The 26,061-nt window shown below is 43.2% G+C and overlaps 1 protein-coding gene across 1 annotated transcript in view; it reads left to right on the top strand.

Annotated features, from left to right (window-relative positions):
* The window catches only part of LOC309335092 (E3 ubiquitin-protein ligase RNF213-like), a 90,004-nt gene extending 66,948 nt beyond the window's left edge, over positions 1 to 23,056 (top strand). Inside the window, exons 42-62 of the mRNA XM_081850036.1 lie at positions 684 to 904; positions 1,378 to 1,561; positions 7,416 to 7,538; positions 8,243 to 8,353; positions 8,556 to 8,798; positions 8,989 to 9,070; positions 11,063 to 11,097; positions 11,400 to 11,494; positions 12,367 to 12,526; positions 13,551 to 13,731; positions 15,803 to 15,891; positions 17,660 to 17,911; positions 18,861 to 18,993; positions 19,417 to 19,497; positions 20,019 to 20,199; positions 20,329 to 20,530; positions 20,663 to 20,740; positions 21,407 to 21,604; positions 22,321 to 22,410; positions 22,526 to 22,704; positions 22,849 to 23,056. Of these exons, the coding sequence (XP_081706162.1) occupies positions 684 to 904; positions 1,378 to 1,561; positions 7,416 to 7,538; positions 8,243 to 8,353; positions 8,556 to 8,798; positions 8,989 to 9,070; positions 11,063 to 11,097; positions 11,400 to 11,494; positions 12,367 to 12,526; positions 13,551 to 13,731; positions 15,803 to 15,891; positions 17,660 to 17,911; positions 18,861 to 18,993; positions 19,417 to 19,497; positions 20,019 to 20,199; positions 20,329 to 20,530; positions 20,663 to 20,740; positions 21,407 to 21,604; positions 22,321 to 22,410; positions 22,526 to 22,704; positions 22,849 to 23,002 (3,072 nt within the window). The 3' untranslated portion in view covers positions 23,003 to 23,056. The remainder of the gene's footprint in view (positions 1 to 683; positions 905 to 1,377; positions 1,562 to 7,415; positions 7,539 to 8,242; positions 8,354 to 8,555; positions 8,799 to 8,988; positions 9,071 to 11,062; positions 11,098 to 11,399; positions 11,495 to 12,366; positions 12,527 to 13,550; positions 13,732 to 15,802; positions 15,892 to 17,659; positions 17,912 to 18,860; positions 18,994 to 19,416; positions 19,498 to 20,018; positions 20,200 to 20,328; positions 20,531 to 20,662; positions 20,741 to 21,406; positions 21,605 to 22,320; positions 22,411 to 22,525; positions 22,705 to 22,848) is intronic.
* The last annotated feature ends 3,005 nt before the right edge of the window (positions 23,057 to 26,061 follow it).

Here is a 26,061-nt window from a genome sequence, read left to right as displayed (position 1 = left end):
AGCATCAACAGGATTCCTCTACTGGTGGTTAACCCCTCCTCAGGCTCACCCCTCTACGAGTGGGTGGAGTCTAATGTTCCGTGGTCCAATGCCTAAGCCAATACCTTCTCACATGCTGTAATCAATAAAGTTGTGGCCTTTACCTTACCCATTAACCTTACATTCTGTGTCCACATGTCTTTATTCCCCAAGCGGGGATCGGGTCCTCGAATCACAATTATGTCCACCCAGCCAAGGTTTCAAATGCCTCTGCAAATTCTGCCTTCTGAAGTGGATGACTAGGGTCTCTTAAGATTCTCCCTACAATACTAAGGGCTTATCCACACCTCCATTTGTCACTTTCCCCTGGGAAAACCCACAGTTTAGCGTTGAATCAGAACCAACAGCAACTGAGTTTTCTGCAGATTGCAGTTTGTTCAGATTTAGCGCTAAAGAGCTGGTTTTCCATGGCAAGGCAAAGGCAGAACCTCTTGGATTTGTGCCTACAAAGCATGGGACAAACAGAAAACTGTTTGGACCTGTACTTTCTAGGCATGGGACAAGAGGAAATGTGGAAAAGCCCTGAGCACTTTATTTTCTAGCAGTGTCAATGCACACAGTAATAAGAAATGCTTTGTTCAATAGATTTAACAAAGATTGGTATGGTGAGCAATAACTGGAAAACATTATGTTTCATTTTTCAGGATTCTATGTATGAGAAATTGGGAGCCTCCTCAGAGAAAAGCAAGGCAAACTGCCTGAGAGAAGATGGACGCTTCCTAACAAACTACATAAAGCAAAGCAGGAGCAGCCATGAAACCTCTCAAGAAGTCACCATTGAGTACTTGCAGGGAGTGGCCCACACCCGTCTGTGTATGGATAGGGCTGCACAGCTGCTCTTTGAACTTTATGGAACTTCAGGCAAGTGGGATTCTGTTAAACCGGAATAAAATATGTACCAAATAACTGGTGTATGAAAGAGTTCCTGCCACTAGATGAATTACAGGATGGGTTTATCCTTTGTGTCCATATTTAACGGGGGGGGGGGGGATACTGGTTCTGTGCTTCTGTAGTTGTCTTTTTCCTACCAGTAGATTTGTGCTCTCTTTTGAATGCAAAGCTTTGTATGATATTTGTTATTCTCAGTGCTTCTGAAAGTGTTGGGTCAAGGTAAAGGACCCCTGGACGGTTGAGTCCAGTTAAAGACGACTATGGGGTGCGGCATTCTTCGCTTTCAGGCCAAGGGAGCCACCGTTTGGCTGCAGACAGCTTTCCGGGTCATGTAGCCAGCATGACTAAACCGCTTCTGGCGCAACAGAGCACCATGATGGAAGCCAGAGCACACAGAAACATAATTTGGAAGCATTTTCCTTTTTCCTTTCTCTCTCCAGCTTGTAGTCAAGAAACAGAGAAGCAACACTACCTGCAAAAAGTGAAGCAGTTCTGCAGTCAGATTCAAAATGACTGGTACCGAGTTTACCTTATCCGCACACTTACTAAACAACATGGGATGGAGTTCACACAGAGACTTTCTAATGAATCCGAGTTTAACTGGATATTTCCAGCAGAAATAATTCAGCAGGTAGTACAGCTCTATCTTGAGCACACACCATCTTATTAATTCTTAGACAGTAGTTTGGATGAAGTAGAAATGGTGTGTATGTTAAGGGGGATTTATTTTTTTTAAACGAATGTGTTTTGCTTAGGCTGAGTGTGATGGGATAATGAGCTGCTTGTGCATAAAAGCTTGATCCCTCTGGGATTTGGCTGGACAACCAAACCAAGTCACTAACGGAGCCCCCAAAGCATGACTCCGTCAGTCGCTGGTAGAATCTGACAGTGGGCGTCTACGGAACTTATTCCAGCATAAAAGCTGTTTGACGGACATGCGCCTCCGGGACTCTCTGCGTGACAGCTTCCGGCGAAGGGTGGGAGTTCCCAAGGGGGGTCCTGTTACCTCTTCACTATTCTCACTGGAAGTATCCCAGAGCCTCCCCTCCGACTCCCCCTCCGCCGGAGCTCCTGCTCTCCCCCTACTGGTTCCTTCTTCTGCTGCAGAATCTCTCCTATTCTCCTGGAGCCTTTCCACCACCTGTTCCTCCGATGGCAGTTCCCTGACATCCACCTCCCCCCCAGGGCCCCCTTCACCCCCCCGCCTCCTCTCCCACTGGCGGTGAGGGCGGAAAGCCCCTGAAGGAACTCTCCTCATCGTCCGAGGATTCAAACACTTCTAGCCACGGCGTACCGTCTCTCTCCCCGTCTTCCTCTTCTTCGTCGGAGTCGGCTTCCTCACCCACCCCTGACTCTGGGAACCCTTCAAACTCCCCTTCCTCATCGGTGGTCCCCAAGTGTTCCCTTCTAAATCGTGCCACGGGTTGCGGTTTTTTTGGGAAACGCTGATGAAATGTTTCTATTAAAACCTCGTCGTTGACTACCTCTGCTGGTACCCAAGTGTTTTCCGACTCTACTTCCCCCTCCCATTCTACCAGATATTCCACCTGATTCCCCTTCCACCTGGAATCAATGATTCCTGCCACGCTCATGTCGCTTTCTCTCTCTTCGATCACGGGCGTTTGGGTGACCTCTCTCTCACGCTCCCCCCACTCACGTCCCTCTCGGTACGGCGACAGTAATGACTTGTGAAATACTGGGTGCAATTTCATGTGACTGGGCAGTCTGAGTTTGAATGCTACTGGGTTGACCTGCTGTATGACCTCAAAGGGTCCCAATCTTTTGGGTCTCAATTTTTTACTCCCTCCCTTGAACGGTAGTCCTTGGGTGGATAGCCACACCCGGTTTCCCACCCTTATAGTTTCACCTTCCCTCCTATTTCTGTCTGCTTGCTTCTTATATTCTTCCTTGGCTTTCTCTAAGTTAAGTTGAAGCTGACGGTGGATCGCTTCCATCTCTTCAACAAAATGTTCCGCCGCCGGCACGCTCCACCTCTCCCCTCCTTCTCCTGGAAATGCCCGGGGATGACACCCATAATTTGCCAGAAAGGGACTCATCCCTGTGGACACGTTCTCCGCATTGTTGTAGGCAAATTCTGCCAGAGGTAACTTATCTACCCAATCATTTTCTCTGTCTTCTACATAACACCTCAGGTATTGTTGTAAAATCCCGTTTGCCCTTTCCGCTTGCCCATTTGTTTCTGGGTGCCGGGCAGTTGAAAAATTGAGTTCCACGTGCAGTAAGCTCATAAGTTTCCTCCAGAACCTGGAAGTAAACTGTTTCCCTCTGTCGCTGACCACCCTCAAGGGGGCGCCATGCAACCTGAAAATATGCTCTACAAACAACTTGGCGGTTTCCTCCGCTGTGACCGCATGTGAACAGGCTATAAAATGACACATCTTGGTTAATTGATCTACCACCACCATGACAGCTGTTTTGCCCTTGGATTTTGGCAGGTCCGTCATAAAATCTATGGATACTGCCTCCCATGGCCTTTCTGGTGTGGGTAAGGGTTGTAATAGCCCCGCTGGCGCCACCCTCTCCCCTTTCGCTCGCTGGCACCTGTCGCAACCCCTGACATATTCCCGTACATCCTCCCTCACCTTGGGCCACCAAAACTCCCTGGTAACCAACCACATGGTTTTGTGCTGTCCAAAATGCCCCGCTGTGGGGCTGTCATGCAACTGCTTGAGTACTCTGCCCCTCAGTTCCCCATCGGGTATGTACAGTGCCCCTTTGTAATACAACGCCCCGTTCTTTTCTTCAAACCCCCCTGTGTTCTCCTCTGTCCTCCTGAGTTCTCTGAGTTTCTCTTGGGCGTATTCATCGTTCTCAGTACCCTCTATCAGTTCCCTCTGTCCCACCAATGCCGCCCCACACACCCAGCGGTCTTCAGGGATTACATGCCTTGCCTCAGGCGCTCCCTCCCCCTCTAAGTACTCAGGTTTCCTGGAAAGAGCGTCCGCCCTCACGTTCTCGGAGCCTGGCACGTAACTAATCTCAAAGTGGAATTTGGAGAACTCCTGGGCCCATCTCACTTGTCTCTGGTTCAGCACTCGGGCTGTTCTCCAGTATTCCAGATTTTTGTGGTCAGTTCGGACTTGAACCTTGTGCTGCGCCCCAATCAGCAAGTGCCGCCATCTCCGGAATGCTTCATGAATGGCGAGCAGTTCTCGGTCGTATACTGTGTAGTTCCTCTCGGATTTGTTCAACTTCCGCGAGAAGAATGCACACGGTCTCCATTCAGACGTATCTTTTCCCGGCTGGAGAAGCACGGCCCCCACCGCTCTGTCTGACGCGTCAGTCTCCACTCTCATTGGTTGTTGTAGATCTACGTGCAAAAGTTGCTCTTCCGACGCAAACGCCTGCTTTAAGTGTTCGAACGCCCGCTGCGCTTCTTCCGTCCAAACAAATTTTTTCTTGCTGCTAAGACAATCCGTGATGGGCGCTGTTAAATGGGCAAAGTTTTTGATGAACTTCCTATAGAAGTTTCCGAAGCCCAAGAATCTTTGCACGTCCTTCTTGGTCTTTGGTGTTTTCCATTCCAGTACCGCTTGAACCTTGCTGGGATCCATGGCCAATCCCTTGTCAGACAACCGGTACCCCAGGAATTCCACCTCCCTGGTATGAAACTGACACTTCTCCAGTTTCGCCCACAGCCGATTTTCTCGCAGTTTGCTAAGTACTTCTCTTACATCTCGCACATGCTGCTCCTCATTCTCTGAGTACACCAGGACGTCATCTAAGAATGCTACGCAGTTCTTGTAGAGCAATGGCCCCAGGACGTGATTCATGAATGATTGAAAACAGGCCGAGCCCCTCTGTAATCCGAAGGGCATAACGAGGTACTCAAAGGCCCCCAAGGGGTGAACATAGTGGTCTTCCACTCATCCCCCTTTCTCACACGTATCAAGTTATATGCCCCTCTAAGGTCCAGCTTGGTAAAAATTTTCCCTTTTCTCACCCGTGTCAGAATGTCATCAATTCTAGGCATAGGGAAAGTCACTGGTTCTGACACTGCATTTAGGGCCCTGAAATCACATACAAGCCTGGGTTTACCTGTGTTTTTTTTGTCCACAAAGAACACTGGGCTGCCCCCCACCGCTCGTGACTCTCTGATGAAACCTCGCTTGAGGTTCTTGTCAATAAACTCCCTTAATTCCTGCATCTCACTGTCTGACATTGCATACAGCTTGCCCACTGGCAATTGTGCTCCTGGGAGTAAGGTAATTTGACAGTCAAAGGGTCTGTGCGGGGGCAGTTTATCTGCTTCCTTTTCGCTAAAGACATCCATCAAGTCAGCGTATTGTGGTGGCACCTCCCCCTTGTCCATCACTTCCATCCCTGCTAGAGTGGCCCTGGCCCCTGCCTGAGCCGCTCCCTCCTTGCAGTGTTCTAGGCAATGTGCTGATCCAAAGGAAACCACTCTCTGATGCCAGCCTACTAGCGGATCGTGTAGTGCCAGCCAGCTCATTCCCAAAATAATAGGAGCTCCTCCCAAGGTGGCTACGTTAAACACTATCAGTTCTGTGTGTCTTGCCACCCTCATTATCATTGGTACAGTCTGTTGGCTCACTTCTCCTCCCAACAGTTCCCTCCCATCAATCGTGGTAACCTGCAAAGGCTTACTTAATGGGATAGTCTGTATCTGGTGTTCAGCTGCAAACTCCTTACTCATGAAATTACAGGAGCTGCCTGAATCCAATAGCGCTTTTATCTTTAGTGGGTGTCCGTTTGCCAGTTCCAGCAACACCTCTATCACCAGCGCTGGTCTTGGAGGTTCCGGCGTGGGCACATTCACTACTCCTTGGCCTGGCTGCTGTGCCCTGATGTTGGCAGCCAGGCGCTGGCTTTTACTTGCTCCTTGATTTCTCCTTCCTCCTTCCCCCCAACAGTTCCCGCCATCCCTTGCCATTCCTTCCTTTGCGGACAGACTCTGGCAAAGTGACCTGGCTGTTGGCAGAGATAACATCTCTTGGCGCTCTTTCCCTCCTTCTTCCGCCCTTCACTGGTGTTTGAAACTGCGCGCGCGCGCGCTGTTCCAAGTTCCATCGGCTCTGCTGGCGGGAAAGGCTGCTCCGGAATCTCTGGAATGCGGAAGTCCTTCCAACGTTCCCCCTTTCCTTCCCGCTTTTCCAAAGCTCTTGCCTCCTGGCGCGCCCCTATGGACAGCGCAGATTTAGTCAGCTGATCCATAGACTCCGCCCTAGGCGCCCGGGAAAGTTCATCTTTCACTGCCGGAGAGAGCCCTTCTTCAAACAGCATTTGAATTGGTTCACTCGCAAGGTCCCACCCCAGTCTATGAATCAGCATGGTGAACTCAGTCCAGTACTCACGTACAGATCGGCTCCCCTGTTTACACGCCATTAACTGCCTGCGCACCACCCCCTGCTCAATCTCGCTGGAAAACATCAAGTCCATGGCGCGAAAAAACTTCATTGTGTCCTTTAAGATTTCATTATTGGCTCCCATCAGGGGTCTAACCCAGTCCTTTGCCCCTCCCTCTAGATGGCTAATCACGTACGCCACTCTAGAGTTCTCATCGGGGAAGTCATCAAACAGTAGATTGAGAGCATATTGCATCTCTGTTAAAGGCTTGATAGTTCCTGGGATCCCCCCCAAATTTCTGCACCAATCCAGGCACCTTTCTGGCAAGTGGGGTGGTTTTCCCCTTATCCGCATCCTGAGCCCTCCTCTCTTCGAGCCTCGCCGTTTGCAGCGCGAGCTGGACCTCCAACGCCCTGTACCTTTCTTCCAGGCTTGGACCTGCTCCAGCTCCAGCTCCTGCTCCTCCGGTTCCGGCTGGTTTGCTCATGATGCCCTCTGCTTGCACAAGCTGCTTTCAAAGACTGTCAGATTGCTGTGATGGGATAATGAGCTGCTTGTGCATAAAAGCTTGATCCCTCTGGGATTTGGCTGGACAACCAAACCGAGTCACTAACGGAGCCCCCAAAGCATGACTCCGTCAGTCGCTGGTAGAATCTGACAGTGGGCGTCTACGGAACTTATTCCAGCATAAAAGCTGTTTGACGGACATGCGCCTCCGGGACTCTCTGTGTGACAGCTTCCGGCGAAGGGTGGGAGTTCCCAAGGGGGGTCCTGTTACCTCTTCACTATTCTCACTGGAAGTATCCCAGAGCCTCCCCTCCGACTCCCCCTCCGCCGGAGCTCCTGCTCTCCCCCTACTGGTTCCTTCTTCTGCTGCAGAATCTCTCCTATTCTCCTGGAGCCTTTCCACCACCTGTTCCTCCGATGGCAGTTCCCTTACACTGAGAATGTGATGACTTGCCCAGAGAGGGTAGTGATTAAATGGAATCAAGGTATGACAAGGGCATCTTTCAGAGATGCTTTCTTCCACCCCCCAACCTCATGCCCTCTTTTATTTTTTTTAAGCAACAGTGTTTTCATGTCTGATATTCAGTTGTATCACATGCTATACAGTGTTTAGGCTTTAAACAACTGACTTTTTGTGCTCTGTGCCTCAGAAATCTCACTCCAGTCAGATTGATCAGTTCCTGGTACATGGCAAGAACTATAAAGTGGTGCGTGATGCTTTGGGAAAAGCAGTGATAAAATGCCAGGCGGATGGCATTGCAGCAGCCTTGAAGGTACAGCTATTTAATTCTGGCCAAAACAGCTCTTCCATATTGACCTAACGAGGACTGTCTCTGATTTTGTAGCATTTAGGATTTCATGTGCTTCTGGTGATTTTCCATTCCTTCCTTCCTTCTAGATCTGGGCTGTATTAAAGTGGTTTTCGTACTTATCTTTAAATTGTCCCAAGCTGTATTCTCATACTCTCTCCCAGGGTTTATCAGATTGCAAACCTTTATTGCATTGACTGGAATGTTAAGGCTAGCAAATAGGATCTGAGCTTCAGTGTACTGCATGTCATATTAGAAACATTGACTCTACTATAAAATCATTAGTGGCTGATTTTCTTCACACTGCCATTTCATAGTGTGCTTTTATATATTGTGTTCCATATTGGAGTGGGGCTACCTATAGGGAGAAATTTGGCAAACTGAAATATGTTTGCTATAGCTGATAGGACCTTATTGACTACCAAATTGGAAGTTTCAGGAAACCTTTTACAAAAGGTGTGCCTTTTGTTTCCTTTTTGGCCACACATATATATTCTATAGATATATTTGGACCAATGCACTTTTAAAAATATTTGTGATCTGGTACTTTTTTGTTTTATGCAATGCCCAGCAGTAATATCCATGACTGCTGCTAGCTAAAGATGTAAGTTTTACTCTTGGCAATCTCTCTTTCTTGCCCTCTTCTCCTCTCCACATTCTGATTTCAGGCATGCAATGTCTCCAAGTCTGTCCAGGCTGTTCATTTTCTCTTGGCTGTCTTCAGAGAGTTCACATCTCTGTATGGATGCAAGGAGCCAAGTCTTCATCCAAAGCAGAAGGTAAATGTCTTTGCCTTGGTGCCAGTTTGCATATTGCCTTGTGCACATGTGCTGCTTCCTTAGGAGAGAGGAAGATTTAGGATATCAATTCTAGAACTAAGCAAAGGCTGTCGTTTTCCCCAACTTTCATTTGAAAATCCATTGAAGTGAGTCTAGTTGACAAATCTCACCTTTTTGTAAAATAATTTCCTTCTTATTTCAGCAACGTGATGTTATCAAGGAGTTCATCCAGAGCTCCAACGTTCTTCCTTCTCCAGAGCTGGAGAGATTTGCAGAATCTCTGATGGATAACCATCCCCCCTCACTGGCACTGAGCCCCCAAGATTCCAGCCACAAGAGGGTAGTGATTGAAATGGCAATTCACACTGCTGCTGTCTTGCTGTCTGGCCAGAATCGAATCCTTGAACCTCTAAGGAATCTGGCATTCTCACCTCATACCATGCAGGTAAAGTAGTTCCTGCACTCATTACTGTTTTACTTGTCTGCCATCACACAGAAACAGTCCTCTCCTGCATGCAAGCATAACACACTTTAGCACTTGGCAAAAGATTTCAATTGAAGATCTTAATGCATGAGTAGGAGGACACTGCATATTATTCTAGTTCCACTTTGATATTCTCCTTCTCCCCTTCCAGGGTGCTTTTCTGCCAACAATGCCAGAAGACTTACTGGCTCAGGCTGTGAGTTGGCAAGGAGCAGCAGGACTTAAATTTTATCGTAAGTACCATGCTCAAGCTTGGGAGCAGTCTAGAGAGCTATTTTTTCTCAGTGGTGTCTTGTCCCCCCAAAACAGTGGAAATAATCCAGGGAATGATGGGGATTGCTTCCATATATTACTCTCCTGTCAAATTACTGTGTTGTATCTATCCATTTAGGCACAAAGACATATGGTTAAGTGTCAGTGGGTGGTACCCAATTCACTCATTCTTTTAGTGCAAGGATTTCCACTTCCGCAGCAGATTCCCCCCCCCCCCCCGTCTTTCCTCCCCATGCACCCCTGTGATCTCTTCAGAACAGCTTCAGGAGGCTGAGGGAACCCCAGAACAGCCCACAGTCATTGTGCTGACAGAATGAGCTTGTTGAATACCACCCAGTGTGGACTTTTTAAAAAGAATCTTGATAGTAGTGTTAACTTCTCAGAAATGTGAAGTAGTAATAAAAAAAAACCTTTAAATGTACTTTGTGCAAGTGAAATAAGCAGACCTGAAACATTCCAAGATATTTTGATGTGTACCATGGGAACAAGTAGCAGATACATAGAAATATCCTATTTGTTTCTGAAAGCATCCAGAGGTCTTTTGAGATCAGATTCTGTTGTCAGAATTAGCAGAAATTTGTTCATATTTGCCCAATAATACATCACTTTGCACTAGTTTACATTTTATTGCATTTGCCATTTTACTGCCCAGTAACTTAGCTTGAAGAGAATAAAAAAATTCCTTCCAGTAGCACCTTAGAGACCTACTAAGTTTGTTATTGGTATGAGTTTCATGTGCATGCACACTTCTTTCTTTTTGAACTCTCTGCAATCTCTTTTTAACAACCCTGAACAATTTAGTAGCAAAAGTAGCAACCTCACTGCTCAGCCGTAACTAGTTAACTTACAAACAAGCACAGGTTCCAGTACCAATATTTGAAGGACTCTCCTACTTATCTTCATTCAGAGAACTGTCCATTTATTCCTACTCTACTTCTGGCTACGTAGCCAATTCCTGATCCACAAGAGGAGCTTTCCTCTAATTCCTTGAGTGCTAAGCTTACTCAGGAGTCTTTTGTGAGGTACCTTGTCAAAAGCTTTTTGAAAGTCCAGGTCCCCCGTGTCAACCATAAAATCTCTATATGCTTGTTCACACTCTCAAATAGCATTAATAGGTTTGTGACATAGGACTTGCTCTTGCAGAAGCCATGCTGACTCTTGATTCCATGCTGGCTTGTTCTTCTATACCAGGGACATCCAACTCCCAAGAAACTGTGATCTAAAACTGGCAGTGATCTCAAAGTTGTTGAGCTTTTTTTTAAGGAGGGCGGTGACATAAATAGATAAGCGATAAGTCATCCCGCCAGCGGAAACTCCCGTCTTCTGCTCTTAAAATCATTTGCAGATAGAGGAAAGAGGGAGGGGGAGGGGCCGAATGATCGAATGATCCTTTTCACCCACGGACGAAAATGAACCCGCGATCAACTTCTAACAACCAAGGGTCAACCTGTCGATCGCTGTCGACCTGTTGGACATCCCTGTTCTATATGTTTGGTTATTTTATATTTAACTCCATCAGGTATAGGGCAGGGGATGAGTTCTCGATAGGTTAGAATTTCCTGTGTTCCATTGATAGTACCATTGTACTGAGGCCCTGCTTCATGTGCCGCCTCCATAAGAGGTCCAGAGGGTGGCAACACAAGCATGGGCCTTTTTTGCCGTGGCTCCCCGATTGTAGAATTCTCTCCCCAGCGAGGTTTGCCTGGCACCATCATTATACACCTTTAGGCACCTGCCAAAAACTTTCCACTTTAAACAGGCCTTTGGTTGGTTGACATCCGATGCCCTTTAAAAATGGGGGGGGGGGGTTATTGGGTTGTTTTTGTTTTTATTTTGATATGTATTTTGTGATTTTATATTGTGAGTTTATATTGTGAACTTCCCTGTGACCTGCAGGTAAAGGACAAATGAATGAATAAGTAAATAAACCCTTTCTTTTTTTTCCAAATCAGTATGTCCAAATGGCCATCCCTGCGCTGTTGGAGAGGTAAGAACTTTCACAGATTGTATGTATATTCTGGTTTATTTCTTTAAAAGCAGTCTGTGCTACAGTTTGTGTAGCACTTCATTCTCCTTCAACATTCTGTCATGTTTTCAAGGGCTGCTTTGTAAAGCGAACTAAATCAGAACTTTGTTGTGTGTGTGGCTTTTGCTTGTTTGTTTGTTTAGTTTAGTTTAGTTTTGCAATTGCATAACGTTTTGGAAAATAGTTGAGCCTTAGCCTAAGCTTTACCAAGCAAAATTACTTCAGTTTTCTGCTTCTAATATTCCCTCCCTCTCTCCTTTCAGTGTGGCCGTCCCATGCAGCGTGGTTTGTGTAATGAGTGTGGTGAGGTAATAGGAGGCGACAACCACATACCAGTGAAAGACTTTAAAGAAGCACGGTATGTTTTTATGTTAGCTTTTTGGAATGTGGAGTGGCATTTTTTTAGAGTGTTCCCTAAAGATTGGGAGGTGGGATATTTGCAGCTATTTAAGGTGAATCTATTCTAGAACAGGGCTCTGCCCCATCAAGGTATAACAACTTTAGAGGTAGAAAAAACTAATTTACCTTCCTAGAATACTGCAGTGATTTCCAGTTCACCTATTTCAATGGCCATGTTCAGAAGAACAACCAAGGCTTCAAAACCTTCTATTTAGGAAGTTGTGGCTGTCCCCTCCCCCATCCTTTCCCCTCTTCCTATCATGTTCCACTTTTGACCCAAAGACCCGGGCTTGTATTGAGCTAGCACTCCCTATTTTATGTCCAAAGTGGAGAACTGTGGCTTCCGCTGCTCACAATTATCTGAGAGTAATTCTCAGTTGGACTTACTTCTGAGTAGGCATGTATAGAACAGGCATTAACAAACAAGAAAGAAGCCAGGATTGTACTATGGCTTTCCTAATTTATTAGCTTTGAGCCACCACCCCTCGTTTTTATTTATTTATTTATTAGAAGTATTTCTACATCTCTTTATATAAGGCATGTCAAGGCAATTTACTGGATAAACAGTTCACTAAAAATACAACAATGGCATTAAAAACAAATAAATAAAGCAGTGTATACAAGTCAAGGGGGTGTTTTAAGTGGAAACATATATAACAGCAAATAATGGTATTTTAATGTTTTATATACTACGTATGTAATATGTTTGTATCTATTGTTTTAGTGTGATGATAATTATTGTCTGGTTGTCTGGGAATCATAGAATTTTTAAGCGCGGAAAGTTCTGTTTTGTAGCAAGTGTTCACACACTGTATATATTATTCTGTACAGGAATATTCAAGACAGGTCGCAAACGGGCCATGTGCTTGGACCACCTGAAAAAAGAGAGGCTGAGGTTGCATCTGAGAGGGAGATGTCTCCAGCTGTCCTGATTCTGATTCGCTTGCTCACTCATTTGTCGCTGCTTTTGGGAGCCACAAAAGATCACCAGGTATTTTCAAATAAAACTAGGAACCACACAGTTCTGTCTGAAAAGCATTGCTGCGTGGAAACTAAAGAAAGCATATCTGAAATGGAGCTCAATTTTTTTAAAAAGGTTTACTCTCAGTATCATGTGAAGGAGATGATCGGATGCCAGCAGGACTGGCCTGGGATGTGTTTCCACTTGAGGCAAAGTGCCTCACTGGGTTTTTTTTTTAAGTATTTTTTTTTAATGTGGTTGTTAATGATTCATGCAGAAATGCATTTGTTACATTTCAGTAATACATGGAGGGAAAGTAAGACTGTTAACAAGCTTCATATATGGATAAATGCTTCCTAGAAGCTGAAAAGGTACAGTAGTACATCGGTGTACAAACTTAATCCATTCCAGAAGTCCATTCTTAAACCGAAACTGTTCTTAAACCGAGGCACACTTTCCCTAATAAGGCCTCCTGCCGCCGGTACCTTTCCACCATTCGGCTTCCATTCTTAGACCAAGGTAAAGTTTGCAAACCAGGACACTACTTCCGGTTTTGCGGAGTTCGTAAATCAAATAGTTCGTAAACAGGGCTGTTCTTAAACCGAGGTACCACTATACTCGGTTTCTCATACTATAGTGGAGACTTGTGGTAGACAGTTCATTACAATAGACCTCTGGCTTCCTCAGGGATGAAATCATTTATCACAGTTGTCCAACAATTTGGCATCAGGTGGCATTGACACCACACAGATGCCTTCACTATACGCTTTCCAGCACCTCCTAAAAACATTTTTGTTTAGACAAGCCTTCTCAGGTATTTAGAATGATGAGTTTAAAAAACCCCAAAACGTATTGCTGGTTTTTAATTTTTAGAAATGTTTTGATTGTTTTTACTAATAATCTTTCTGTTTTATTCTTTTTGTAAGCACTTTGAGATTTTTCACTAGTCAAGCAGCATATAAATTTTATGAAATAAATAAATGACTGTTACTCTGCATGCCTTGCAATAGCACTGCACATTGATTGCTCTGAATATTGCATTCTGTTGTTGAAGTCCCTGCTACAGATCATAAAACCACCAGTTGAAGATCCAGTGAACTTTCTCATGCAGCATATTCTTAAGGACTTGGAGCAACTGAAGAAAACTCTTGGGAAGAGTGCTGATGAAACCACCAACGTTGTCCATCTCATTCTTTGTAGCCTTCTCAAGGAGCCTCACCAACAGACAGGCCAATGTAAGGAGAGCAGCTTGCATCATCGGGCTGCTTACATAAATCAGTGATAAAACCCACAGCATAGACATCGGCATTGTATTTCAAAGGTGGTAGTGGCAACAGCACACAGCTTTCTAAAATGGCCCAGTTTGCGTTATTTATTGTTCTGTATTTTGCTGCAAAAGTCCCTTTCAGAGCTATGTAGGGTTGAACTGCAATATTGATTATGATAAAGCAAATAATTATAGGATGTAGTAGTAATGAATGGTCATATAGATACATTGCTTTTAAAAGCACCTTGTTTTTAAGACTATATTGTAGGAAGTGCTGCAAATAATCTTAAATGACTGCCCACTTTACATAGTTGCCCCATCCTAAATTCAGTATGATCACATCTTGTGCAGGGGTTACGTTCTGGGGATGGTGTGTATATGCAAAAAGTGTGTACTTGAACCACCCCCATGTGACCATCCTTACCTTCTGGAGCAAGCATGTTGAATGGACCTTACCCCTTTTAAGCTCTCCGTCTTGCTCTCTGGGCTCTGGGATTATCATCATCATCATCATCATCATCATCATCATTATGTTGCTGCCATCCAGACCTCTTGTGGAGGAGGCACATGAAGAAGGGCCTCAGATAATGATAGCAGGGTACAGGTCAGTTTGTATCGCGAGAGGCAGTCACTGAGGTATTGCAGTCCTTTAAGGCTTTATAGGTCAAAACCAGCACTTTGAATTGAACCCGGAAACTAACTGACAGCCAGTGCAGTTGGACCAGGATCAGTGTAAAATGCTCAAACTGTCTTGCCCTGGTGAGCAACCTGGCTGCCGAATTCTGCAGCAGCTGAAGTTTCCAAACCATCTTCAGAGGCAGCCCTACGTATAATATGTTGCAGTAATCAACCTTGAGGTTGCCAGAGCATAGAGTACAGAATTTAAGCTGTCCCTGTCCAGATAGGGGCACAGCTGGGCCACCAGCCAAAGTTGAAGGGAGGCACTCCATACCACTGAGGCCACCTGAGCCTCAAGCGACAGCAAAGGATCCAGAAGTACCCCCAAGCTACATACCCACACCTTCAGAGGGAGTGTAACCCCAACAAGAGCAGGCAACTTCCCATCCATCTGGTCTAGGGAACAGCCCACTAACAGTGCCTCAGTCTTAATCTGGATTGAGCTTCAGTTTGTTGGCTCTCATTCAGTCTGTTACCAAGGCATCTCAATGGTCCAGCTCATCCACTGCCACACTTGCACATATAAAGGAGTAGAGCTGTGTGGCATCAGCATCTTGCTGACAATATACCCCAAACCTCTGAATAACCCCACTCAGTGGTTTCATGTAGATGTTAAACACCAAAAAGGACAAAATTGAACCCTGAGGAACTCCACATTGAAGGCTCTACTTCCCTCCCCTCATGAGATCTCAGAGGCCATCCAACTTCCTGTCAGATGTCATGAGAGCATCTTAAAAGCTTGCACAAGAGCATCCCAGAGCCTGGTCAGCAAGGCAGAGAGCTTAAAGGCTCTTTCAGGTCCAGGAAAACCAAGCGCAAAAGGAGCTTTTAAGTTCTCCGCCTTGTGTGCACTTAATTTGCACAAATTCAGCTGGCTGGCTTTCAGCTGCACAAGGTTGAAATCACACAAGTTTTGCATGAAGGTACGATTGTACTGTAAGGGATGCGGGTGGCGCTGTGGGTTAAACCACAGAGCCTAGGGCTTGCCGATCAGAAGGTTGGCGGTTCGAATCACCGCGACGGGGTGAGCTTCCGTTGCTTGGTCCCTGCTCCTGCCAACCTAGCAGTTTGAAAGCACTTCAAGTGCAAGTAGATAGATACCTTCTCTGGCGGGAAGGTAAATGGTGTTTCCATGTGCTGCTCTGGTTTCGCCAGAAGCGGCTTAGTCATGCTGGCCACATGACCCGGAAGCTGTACGCCGGCTCCCTCGGCCAATAAAGCGAGATGAGCGGCGCAACCCCAGAGTCGGGCACGACTGGTTCTAATGGTCAGGAGTCCCTTTACCTTTACCTTTACGATTGTACTGTAACTTCATGCTAGGAGAGAGAGGGGAATGACACACAATAAATGTTCTTTTGCAGGGAGATCTGACAGTCTACTCTCTACAAAGCAGTACAGAAATGATTGGGAAGTAGTTGTTGCTCAAAATGTTGTTCTTCCAGAACTAAAGGTAAATAAAATTAAGTGCATCATTAATTATTGATCAATGGATCATATGTATTCCATTGCTAAGCCATGTAACAGGTATACAGTACAATGATGTATGCCTATGACTACAGTGAAACACTGAACATGTATTTTACCTGTTTATGCAGAAGCATATCTGAATATGTAGACAAGAAATATTGTGAGTGCTGAGTGTGATATGATTTGGACCTACATCTCAAGGGAGACAATAACATTCAGCCAATGAAGTGCAAATAGGCATAATCTTTCGGAAGAAATTACCATGCATGTTAGCAACATGAGAACCTCATTTTTTAAAAATCTGATTTAATGAAAATATGCAGGACAAATGTAAGTGAAACAGTATGCCCCTACTATTAGTTGCACATGTAAAAATCCATGGCAATATTGTCCTTGGCATGTAAAACCTCTCCTGCCATGTTCCCCTTAAATTTCAAAACAGGGATCAAGGAGCTGTAAAGAACCCCCCCAAAAAAGATCTAATAATGAGCAGCCACTAACAATAATTTTCTCCCCCTTTTAAAATCTGTTCCACATATGTGTACTTTTAGGGAGAAATATTTCTCCAAATATTGTCATATATACATCTCCCAAGATAGATGCCCCAGTTGTGGTTTTGATTTTCAGGGCTCTTCTGCCCTCGGAGACCAAGCTATGTGTTGGAGAACATAATCTACTTTCAAGGTGATTTTGATACCTCTTTCATGGCACTCATCCATTGGCTCTGCCATCACTGGAGCTCTCTTCACTTAGTGCAATAAATTACTTTAACATGAGAACATGCATAAGGACTTCAGCTACACTTCCAATAAAATCTCTCTGCATTCTTCCTTGCCTTCTTAAATGCCTTTCAAATGGAAGCTAGATTAGTGAATGCTAACACAGTTGCCAAACATAATTGCAGGTTATGGAACTGAGGCATTGATGCTAAATCTGCTCCAACCTAGCCAGTATTCTGTTTACTGGCAAACATATTTTTGGTGACTTTTAGAGAGTTGGAGAGTATTTAGAGAGTTGGAGAGTATTGTTGGAGACTGACATGGAAAGGGTTTCTCAAATCCTTCCAAAAATAAGGAAAAGAAGGTCAGAACTTTTAATTGCTCCAGTAGAATCAGAGGTGATACCACTTCATCTTAGGAAGGCACCTGCCCGATTGGTTCAATTAGGTTCTGCTTGTATATTTCTAAATAAAGTGAAACAAAATCTCCAGTGTTATCTCCTTGGAGAAATCAGGCATTTTTAACAATTGAGCGATAACTTTGTTGGAACCAACCAAAATGTCACAAAAGTGTGGCAAGCTTTTGTGTTCTTCACAAAAATGATGAAGAGTTCTGGAAAACTGTGACATTTTGATGGGTCCCAAGAAAGGTATTGCTTAACTGTTGATTTTGGAATATATTCATAGTTAATGTTCTTCCAAGTGGACACCCATAAGCTGGAAGCTCTTTGTCCTTCAGAAATTCCACTATCACATAAAGAAGACTATTATTATTGTAACACCAAATTTTACTTGTGCTATTCTGTTCTTTTTCCTGGTATCCCTGGCAGGGGGCACATTAACAATGTTTCATTTTACTACTTGCTTATTGAACAAAAAAATCAGTGAACTACCATTTTTTTTTTACTTAAGAATATTTGTAAAACACAATGCCCTATTTATCAGAATGCCTGACATGGTGGGAGGCTTTTGTTTTCTTTTTAAGAAAGAGGCCACTTCTTATATTGACTCGCTTTCTTTTACACCCATGTAGTTTCTGGATAAAACACTTGTGGATGTGAATCAACAGATCAGTGAAGATAAGACAATGGCTTCCAACTCAATAGCAAAAATTATATATGGTGACCCTGCAACCTTCCTGTCTGAATTACCCAGCAACAGCACTGTACACTGTTCCAGGATGTGGAGCTGCAGGAAGCGGATTTCAGTTGAGCACCTGGAGCATGTTGTCCAGCAGAAAGATGGCAAAGAAACGGTGCCCATCTTGTGGAAGTTTTTGCAAAAGGTGAGCATGTCCAGTTCTTTATCAGTGGCCCTGGCATGGGATATATGAGTCAGAAACCATAGTGCAAGCACTGAAGTGCAGGCTGCTTTTCATAATGAATATGATGAGCTAATCTTCATAAATAAAGGGAATAATACAATACACAGTATTGCATCTTCCTTTCACTTTGATCTTAAGAACAGATGCTCTCCTGTCAACTACTTGTCAAAAGCTGATAAACTTCAAACAATGCAGGTGGTTCGACCTTTTTAAAGTCATAGACCAATCTGTACTATTATTCTCACTCAAATACTATTTTTACCTGTTCACTTGAAGATTAATCATCATTCTTAGTCTGGAGGCTCCTTAATGAGCACATTCTCCAAAGGTTTAACTAGCTAAATGATACATAAAAATAGGATTCTGGGGAGTTAGGAAAGGACTTGTATGGTACTGCACTATTACCTAATCAAAACTTCTCATTATTTACAACTAATGAGTAGAAAAAAATAATATGAGGGGGAGAAAGGTTGCCAAATTTTAATACACAGCCCTCAGATAAAAATGTCTCCTTTCAAAAATTAATGTGATTTTGATCAATCCCAATTTCACCATTAAAATATAAATCACAATGGGGAAATTGATTAATTTGACAACCCTTGAGCATTCTTTTTGCTCAGTATAAAAGCTTCTATTTCACTTAATACTACTACTAACTAAAGTTTGTGTAAAATGTTCTATATATGTTCTTCAATACTTATTACATCAAGAAAATGTATGGCCTGTTGCATAACATATCTTGGAAATGCCTTTTCAAATTCAGCAAACTTCATACTTATCAAGTGGAAATGTAATCCTATTTAAAAACTAGCAGAAAGTAGAAAAGGTAATTCAATAAGTGCAGAGGAGGTTTAATTCAGGTATCTTCAACCTTTTCCGTCTGACTTGCCTTACTTTGCTTCATTTCTAGGAAGCTGAATTGAAGCTGGTGAAGTTTTTGCCAGAAATTCTGGCCCTGCAGAAAGACTTGGTGAAGAGGTTCCAGAACATTTCTGAGCTGGAATACCAAACAATTAGAGATTTCCTCAACAAGACTTCACCAGGTGAGACTGCCATGCCATAGATCAAGTTAACAAAGCATAAATAGCATTAAGGCAAGTGATTCACACCAAGTTTTAAACTTACAAAACAGCCCCAATGACAGGAGAGTTTGTTAACTTGTGTACAGTATATCTATCACTCTATACCCATTGCATGCCTAAAGGAGAAAGTCAGATGGATTCCTGGGGGAAACCATCACTTTTCTGATTTTGGACATATTGTGTACAGTCAAAGTACATGATATAGGCGTAAAGGACACAATAGAAGTACATTTAAGGATGCTGAACTAGATGACCCCCTCCAGCAGGGCTGCTTGCAGATTCTAATTCTTTGTAACACATCTAAGTGCACTTGAGGCACTCTTAGAAAGAGCTACAGAACGTCACAGTCTTGACTTGCAGTTTGTTTCCTTATGCTTTCTGCAGAATTCAAGAATCTTATGAAAAACAGAGTGAATACATTTTTGGATGTATGGAACAAGCTGAGATTATCCTTGGAAACCCAAGGTAAATTGCCAGTTTACATTGTTAAATTTAATGTACTAAATGCATTCTGTTAGACTGGGAAATATCTTAGGAAAATGTGCATAATTTTTATGCAGACTTTTGCTTATAAAACTTCAAAAATGTAAATAGAAACAGGGCACACTGAACTTTCATCCACCCCTATCACCCAAATGAAGATCTGGTCTTATTTATTCATGGCAGGCCAAACTTTCCCTTTTATTTTTTAACTTTGAAAGAAACTCTCTAGCCTTATCTGTTGAGGTCTAAATAAGCTATTCCTTCTAGTATTCTCTCACTTTGCAATACTCGTTTCCCTTTAACATAGAGAGATTAATTGGTAGGATGTAACATGATCCATTTGTTCATCCAGAATGCCCAAGACTTGCTTCTGGCTTTCAGAAAGTATTGGAGTCAACAAATGATGATTTTTTTAAAAAGCCAGAAATGATCAAAAAGAAAAGGGGAGCACCCACCAGTGGTCTGAGCTTGTTGCTCACTGATGTTTCCTTCCTCCATTGCAGGTGAAATTAAACTTCCCAAAGGTTATTGTGATACTGACTTAACCCTGGAGAGTGAGTTTGAGATCCTTTTGCCTCGCCGACATGGCCTAGGCCTTTGTTCCACTGCCTTGGCTCGTTATCTGATTGGCCTACACAATGACTTTGTCTATGCCGTAGAAGGAGATACAACAGATGCCATGAGGTATGCCTGTGTATGCATCTGCTAGAATCCACACTTCTTCTTGCAATGTGACAGATACCCTTATCTGTTGCTAAATCAGCAGCAGAGCAAGATTTCTCATTCTTGTGCTCTCCCTCCCCTTCTAAACAGATACTCTGTCAGCCCTGCTGAAGTGACAGATCTACATGTGATCGCTTACAATGTGGAGAGGGACTTGATCCCATTGATCCTGTCCAACTGCCAATATAGCATGAAGAAAGGAGGGGAGGCCCTCCAGGAATTTGGTCTGGAAAAAATTGAGCAGCAACTTGCTAGTAGATTCCTACAGGGGAAGCCCTTAATCACATTGAAAGTATGTATAAAAGGATCGTGATGCTGCCACTTAGCTTTCTTGGTGCCTGTAAGATCCATCTCTCATCCCAGAGAACGTTATTTATTGCAAAGCTCTGCTCACTGGCATATTTTCTGCTTTCTTCCCTAACAGGGCATACCAACCCTGGTGTACAGACATGAGCAAAATTATGAGCATCTCTTCAATGATATCAACAGTAAGCTGAGCCAGGTAAGCTTCTGAGAAGAGCTTCATGGTAAAGAGATAAGAGAGACTCTGGATTTGAACCTGAGTCTTCCTGATCCTAGTCCAACACTATACTATACTATATTTGCTCTCTGGAGACTGAACATGAAGTTATGATGGCCTATGCTGCATTTGGCAATGTTTTATAATTGTTTCATATCCTGTAGGATTGCCTGCTCATCTTTTCTTTAGAGCAAAAGGAAGCAGTGATGAATGTATTATGGTGGGTTTTTTTAAATAGATTTTTATTAAGGTTTTAAAGGTTACAGAACGAAAAATAGAAGAAACACCGAATTAAATAAATAAAAAAGTGCATAAAAACAAACAACATTAAAAAACAAAAGAAAAAAACAAAAAACCCACAAAAAATACAGACAATTAAAAAACAAATCAAACCTTTACTTTCTTTCCTTTGCTTATTTCCTTGACCTCCTCACACCTCCCTTTTTTGTATTCTAGTTCAATTAGATATTTCAGCAAATCCTTTCCATCTTTGTTTTTATCCTAATAATTTATCTTATTCTATAATTTTACATTCTCTTCTTTCGCTAATTAACAATCCATTTTTACTTAGTCCTTTATAACATTTCTGCTAAAACCACATAACTTCATTCCAGTATTATGGTGGATTTTTGTTCCCTTGAATTACAGATTTCTCTTCCAAATTCCACAACTGGCATGATCAGTGGAAAGTTGCTATCCTACAGTGACATCTGTGAAGCGCTGTCTGTCACCGAAATAACCTTAGGATTCCTGGCTAAGGCTGGAGGAGACTCAAAGATGACTTTGACTGAATATGTTGAAGATATCCTGCAAATGAGGAGTCAGACAAATGAACACGTGCTGAAGGTGAGTGCAGGGGATCAGGGCCTTAACTTGTCTCTATGGGGTGAGGGTAAACCAGGCTAGACTAAAATAATAAATACATCACTTGCCCCCAGTTCAAGGAAGGCAGCTACCTTTCTCCCTGTCCCATATTCTTCATAATTTATCTTTGCTCCTCAGGTAGGCGTGACTGCAGGCACATGTTCTTAGGTAGCCCTTTGCAGTCCCCTAGAACAGCTTAATGCAGACACATTTAATTAAAAGAGGCTTATAGTATGGCAAGAGTTGGGAATATGCCCAGCCCTTTTTGCCATTCTTAGAAGGATGTGTGGTGGGGATGGTGATGAGCAATGGTTAACTTTCAGTGATGCAAGAGAGCGCACTGCAAGTGATGGGACTTATTTTATTGAATTGTTCTTGTTATTTAGTTGATTTTTTTTCCTCATCAAGATTGCTTCAGTTACCTGGTTCTTGCCAGTCTCCCTGCTTATAGTTACGACGGGTTAGTTGTGTTAGCCTGCTACAGTGGAAAAATGCATAAAATCAAGTGCCCTATGACAGCCTAATGTACTGAATTTGTAAATCAGGTGCCACAAAACTTGTTTTTGCTCAAGTTCTTATATATGGGTTCTTTTAAGCTTCCCCATGCCAGTTCTAAATTTGTCTTTCATAGCTTTTGTAAAACTAGTTCTGACTTGTAACTCTCTTTCAAAAAGCAGATGTTTGTGTGTTTCTTTCAGGCACTGAGCCAGTGTCACCTCGAGCACACCATTGCACTGTGGCAGCTCCTTTCGTGCAATAAATCCGAACGGCTGCTGCATCTGAAAAGGGTAGGAAGGACAAAGTGGGGTAAAGTGTGTGATAACTTGATGATTCATTTCTCTGTTTCCCCCTCTGCTCCTAACAGTGCTGTTGTGTCTCTCTTCCTTACCATCTACCTTTCAGGATCCCTTCGCAGAGGTTGGTGCAGCCTATAAAGAGTTGCTCACTGCAGAGAACACAGAACTCTTCAATGCCTTCCTTATGCAGGCTGGGCTGGGGTCCTTCCTCCAAGAGTTGCACGAAATGATCATCCTGAAGCTCAAACATCCCAAAGCTCAGGAGGTGTTCGATCCCAAGTGGAGGTAAGAGCCTGTCAAGCCCAATCTTTGCATATTTTCTTCATCACCTGAATGTAGCTCTTTTTGTGCTCGTGAACAGTGCGATGTACTGCAGAATAGCTGATTATACATGTGCTCACTCCCTCTTTTTCACTCTCTATTTCCCAGCCTTAAGGAAACACTTATTTCATACCTCGAAATGAAAGGGAGCAACATATTAGAAGAACTACAGGCTACGTTTCCAGAAGAGATCCCGCTCTCCCAGTGTATCGCTGCCTGGAAAGTGGCTGCCACTCTTAAACGAGAACGAAGACTGGGTTAATGCAGCAGCATCAATGGCAGACAGTGCATCCTATCTTCTTGCCCAACCAATTTTTTTTAAAAAAATACTGAAGAACAAAGTACTGGATTTTTAGGTCTTGCTTTCCTTGCACTGAGCAAAAAAAACAAACACCACAAAAAATACAGTGGTGCCTCGCAAGACGAAATTAATCCGTTCCACGAGTCTCTTCGTCTTGCGGTTTTTTCGTCTTGCGAAGCACGGCTATTAGCGGCTTAGCGGCTATTAGCGGCTTAGCAGCTATTAATGGCTTAGCGGCTATTAACGACTTAGCGGCTTTAAGAAAAAGGAAAAAAACTCGCAAGAACTCGCAAGACGTTTCGTCTTGTGAAGCAAGCCCATAGGGAAATTCGTCTTGCGGAACGACTCAAAAAATGGAAAACTCTTTCGTCTTGCGCGTTTTTCGTCTTGCGAGGCATTCGTCTTGCGAGGTACCACTGTACTAAAGGAGATCCTAACTGAAAGTGTAATTGCACAATATTAGGAATAATTACTGCTTCAGAAGCTGAAGGAAACACCCACCCTCCCTACAACTAACTATACATTTCCCCCATATAAAATGCAAGTTAGTGATTCAATCGCATTCAAAGAAAGGGGTAGAAAAAGCAATTGGATTCAATAGCCAGAACTAGATGTGTAGTGTCACAGGCCGCTGGATCAGAGGCAATGAACTAATCCTCCTTCTCTCAGGTATTTTACTCTGTGCAGTGATGTTCACACTTTGGCAAGAAATGAATTAGCAACAGCTGAAGTACACTGATGGGTGTGAAGCTGATTTCAGAGACGATGCATCAAACAGTAGTTTTTTATAAGCATTTTATAAAGAAGTACAGGATACATATTTTGGGTAACATGTGAACACATTAGAAGCCCAGCACTGGAAACTATAAGTACACAGTTAAATGAGTGTGAACATGGCCCTAAGTTATGTCAGTGCTTAGTCAAGGAAATAGTTTCAGGTAGCTGCCTTAAAAGCAATTCAGTTAAAAAGCACACACTTAGGTGTGACCTAAGTTGCCTTTAGCCTACCCCCCTTTTGCCCTTATGAAAGAACTTTTATTTCTGTTGGATGAAAACATAGATATTAATTGGTATTTTTGAACATGCATGCAAAAAAAATGTGTACCTGATTTTCATTGCACTAAATTATGATTGTGTTTAATATGACATTTGAACTGAGTGATTGAGCTGTGAATCTGATGTGAAGACAACAAACCTCACACTTCTTCTACACATCGTTAATGAGTAAGCAATACTCATGGTCTGCATACACAATGCATTGTGCTTACACAATGCATTGGCTAAAGTGATGTCATTAGCAGTGGTGTTCCAATTCATTGTGCTAACAGAGCAGTAGACTTGGAATCCTACTATGGATGAGCCCATGGTCAGTTTTCACCAATGTATAAGAGCTCTATTGCTGCTCACTCCATTTAATAAACCAAATGTTTGCTACAAAAAGGCGTCCATTGCATTAACAATGACTTGTATTTATGTGCTGTAGTAGGGAAATGCTGGATTATTTAAATTCTGGTTGATAAAATAATCTTTAAGCCAAACTATTTGGGGATGGGGGTTGAATTGTTTCAACCATAAATGAGCTCAATTCAATAGGTGCAGGCACCCTTACCCAGTCCTGCAGAAAATTGTTTCTTGATACAGAAGTATGTACACCAGGGGTCAGCAAACTTTTTCAGCAGGGGGGCGGTCCACTGTCCCTTAGACCTTGTGCAGAGCAGACTATATTTTGAAAGAAAGAAAAATGAACGAATTCCTATGCCCCACAAATAACCCAGAGATGCATTTTAAATAAAAGGAGACATTCTACTCATGTAAAAACACGCTGATTCCTGGACTGTCCACGGGCCGGATTTAGAAGGTGATTGGGCGGGATCCGGCCCCCCAGGCCTTAGTTTGCTTACCCATGATGTATACACGTCATTCTTCCTGGAACTGACAGAACCATTCAGCAGACTTCTCTTTTTAAATGATCGCAAGCAAAGGTTTACTGCAAGGCATTCAACAAAGGAGTAGGTGTGCAATGTCCCACATTAAGTGACTGCTTGTTCTCTGTTCAACATTAAAAGGCCAACACATGGACCGTGGTTCCATGAACATGTTTTTTTCTTTTTTGGAGGGGGTTGTACATAATGCTTATTGCCATTATGTGGATGGCCTGTGACTTTTTGCACCTTTCTCTATAAACATCCTTCCCCTATGCATGGTCAGAAACACAGATTTTCTTGATTGGTTCATTTGGTTATCATTCTAGAACAGGCTCCTAGAGCTCTTTAGAAAGTTTAATTGCTCCAGAGAAGCCTGTGTGAGGGCAGGTGATCTACAATCTGCCATTTCACAACAGCAGTTTATTAAGACAACTTGAATGTTACATAAATCCATAGGAGACAGTTATTAAGCTCCATTCTTCTTAAAATGTCCTTCTTAAGCACAATAATGCACTAGAAGGATGAAAAGAAGCCAGACCTCCAGCCACCCTGTGTGTGTGCATAAATGTGCATTTAAAGAGTACTCATTTTAAGTATAACTCTAGAAGTGTAAACATTTCCAAGAAGACTCAACTCACAGTCCCAATGTATTTGAACACTTGCAGAACAAAACATTAATTTTGCTTTCTATTCTGGTAGGCCTGTCTTTGAAAATCATGCCTCCCAGACACACACAGCTCTAGATTTTTCCTAAAACCACAATTTCCCCAGACAATTTGTACTTCTTTTTAAATCAGATTTATTATTCATTCTTGATCACAAGAGTTGTAATTTAAACCTGGCAGATCTTGTCTTTTGCCTGTTATTAACAGCAGCACAGTAAAAAAATAAAATAATGCTCATGCCATCTCTTGCATACAATAAATAAATTAGGGTAGCCAGGTTGCAACCTCAAGATTCCCGGTTGCAAACAGAGCAAAAGCACTTACAGCTGCACCTTAAAAAACATGACTGCCCAGCTTATGCCGAATAACGATTTTCCTCAACAGGTTCACAGGGGGGGTTATGGGTTCGAACCCCACATTGTGTGAAAGA

The sequence above is a fragment of the Podarcis erhardii genome (assembly GCF_964252035.2).
Source record: "Podarcis erhardii genome assembly, chromosome: 2".
NCBI classification, from domain to species: Eukaryota; Metazoa; Chordata; class Lepidosauria; order Squamata; family Lacertidae; genus Podarcis; species Podarcis erhardii.
This window is presented reverse-complemented; position numbering and strand designations above follow the sequence as displayed.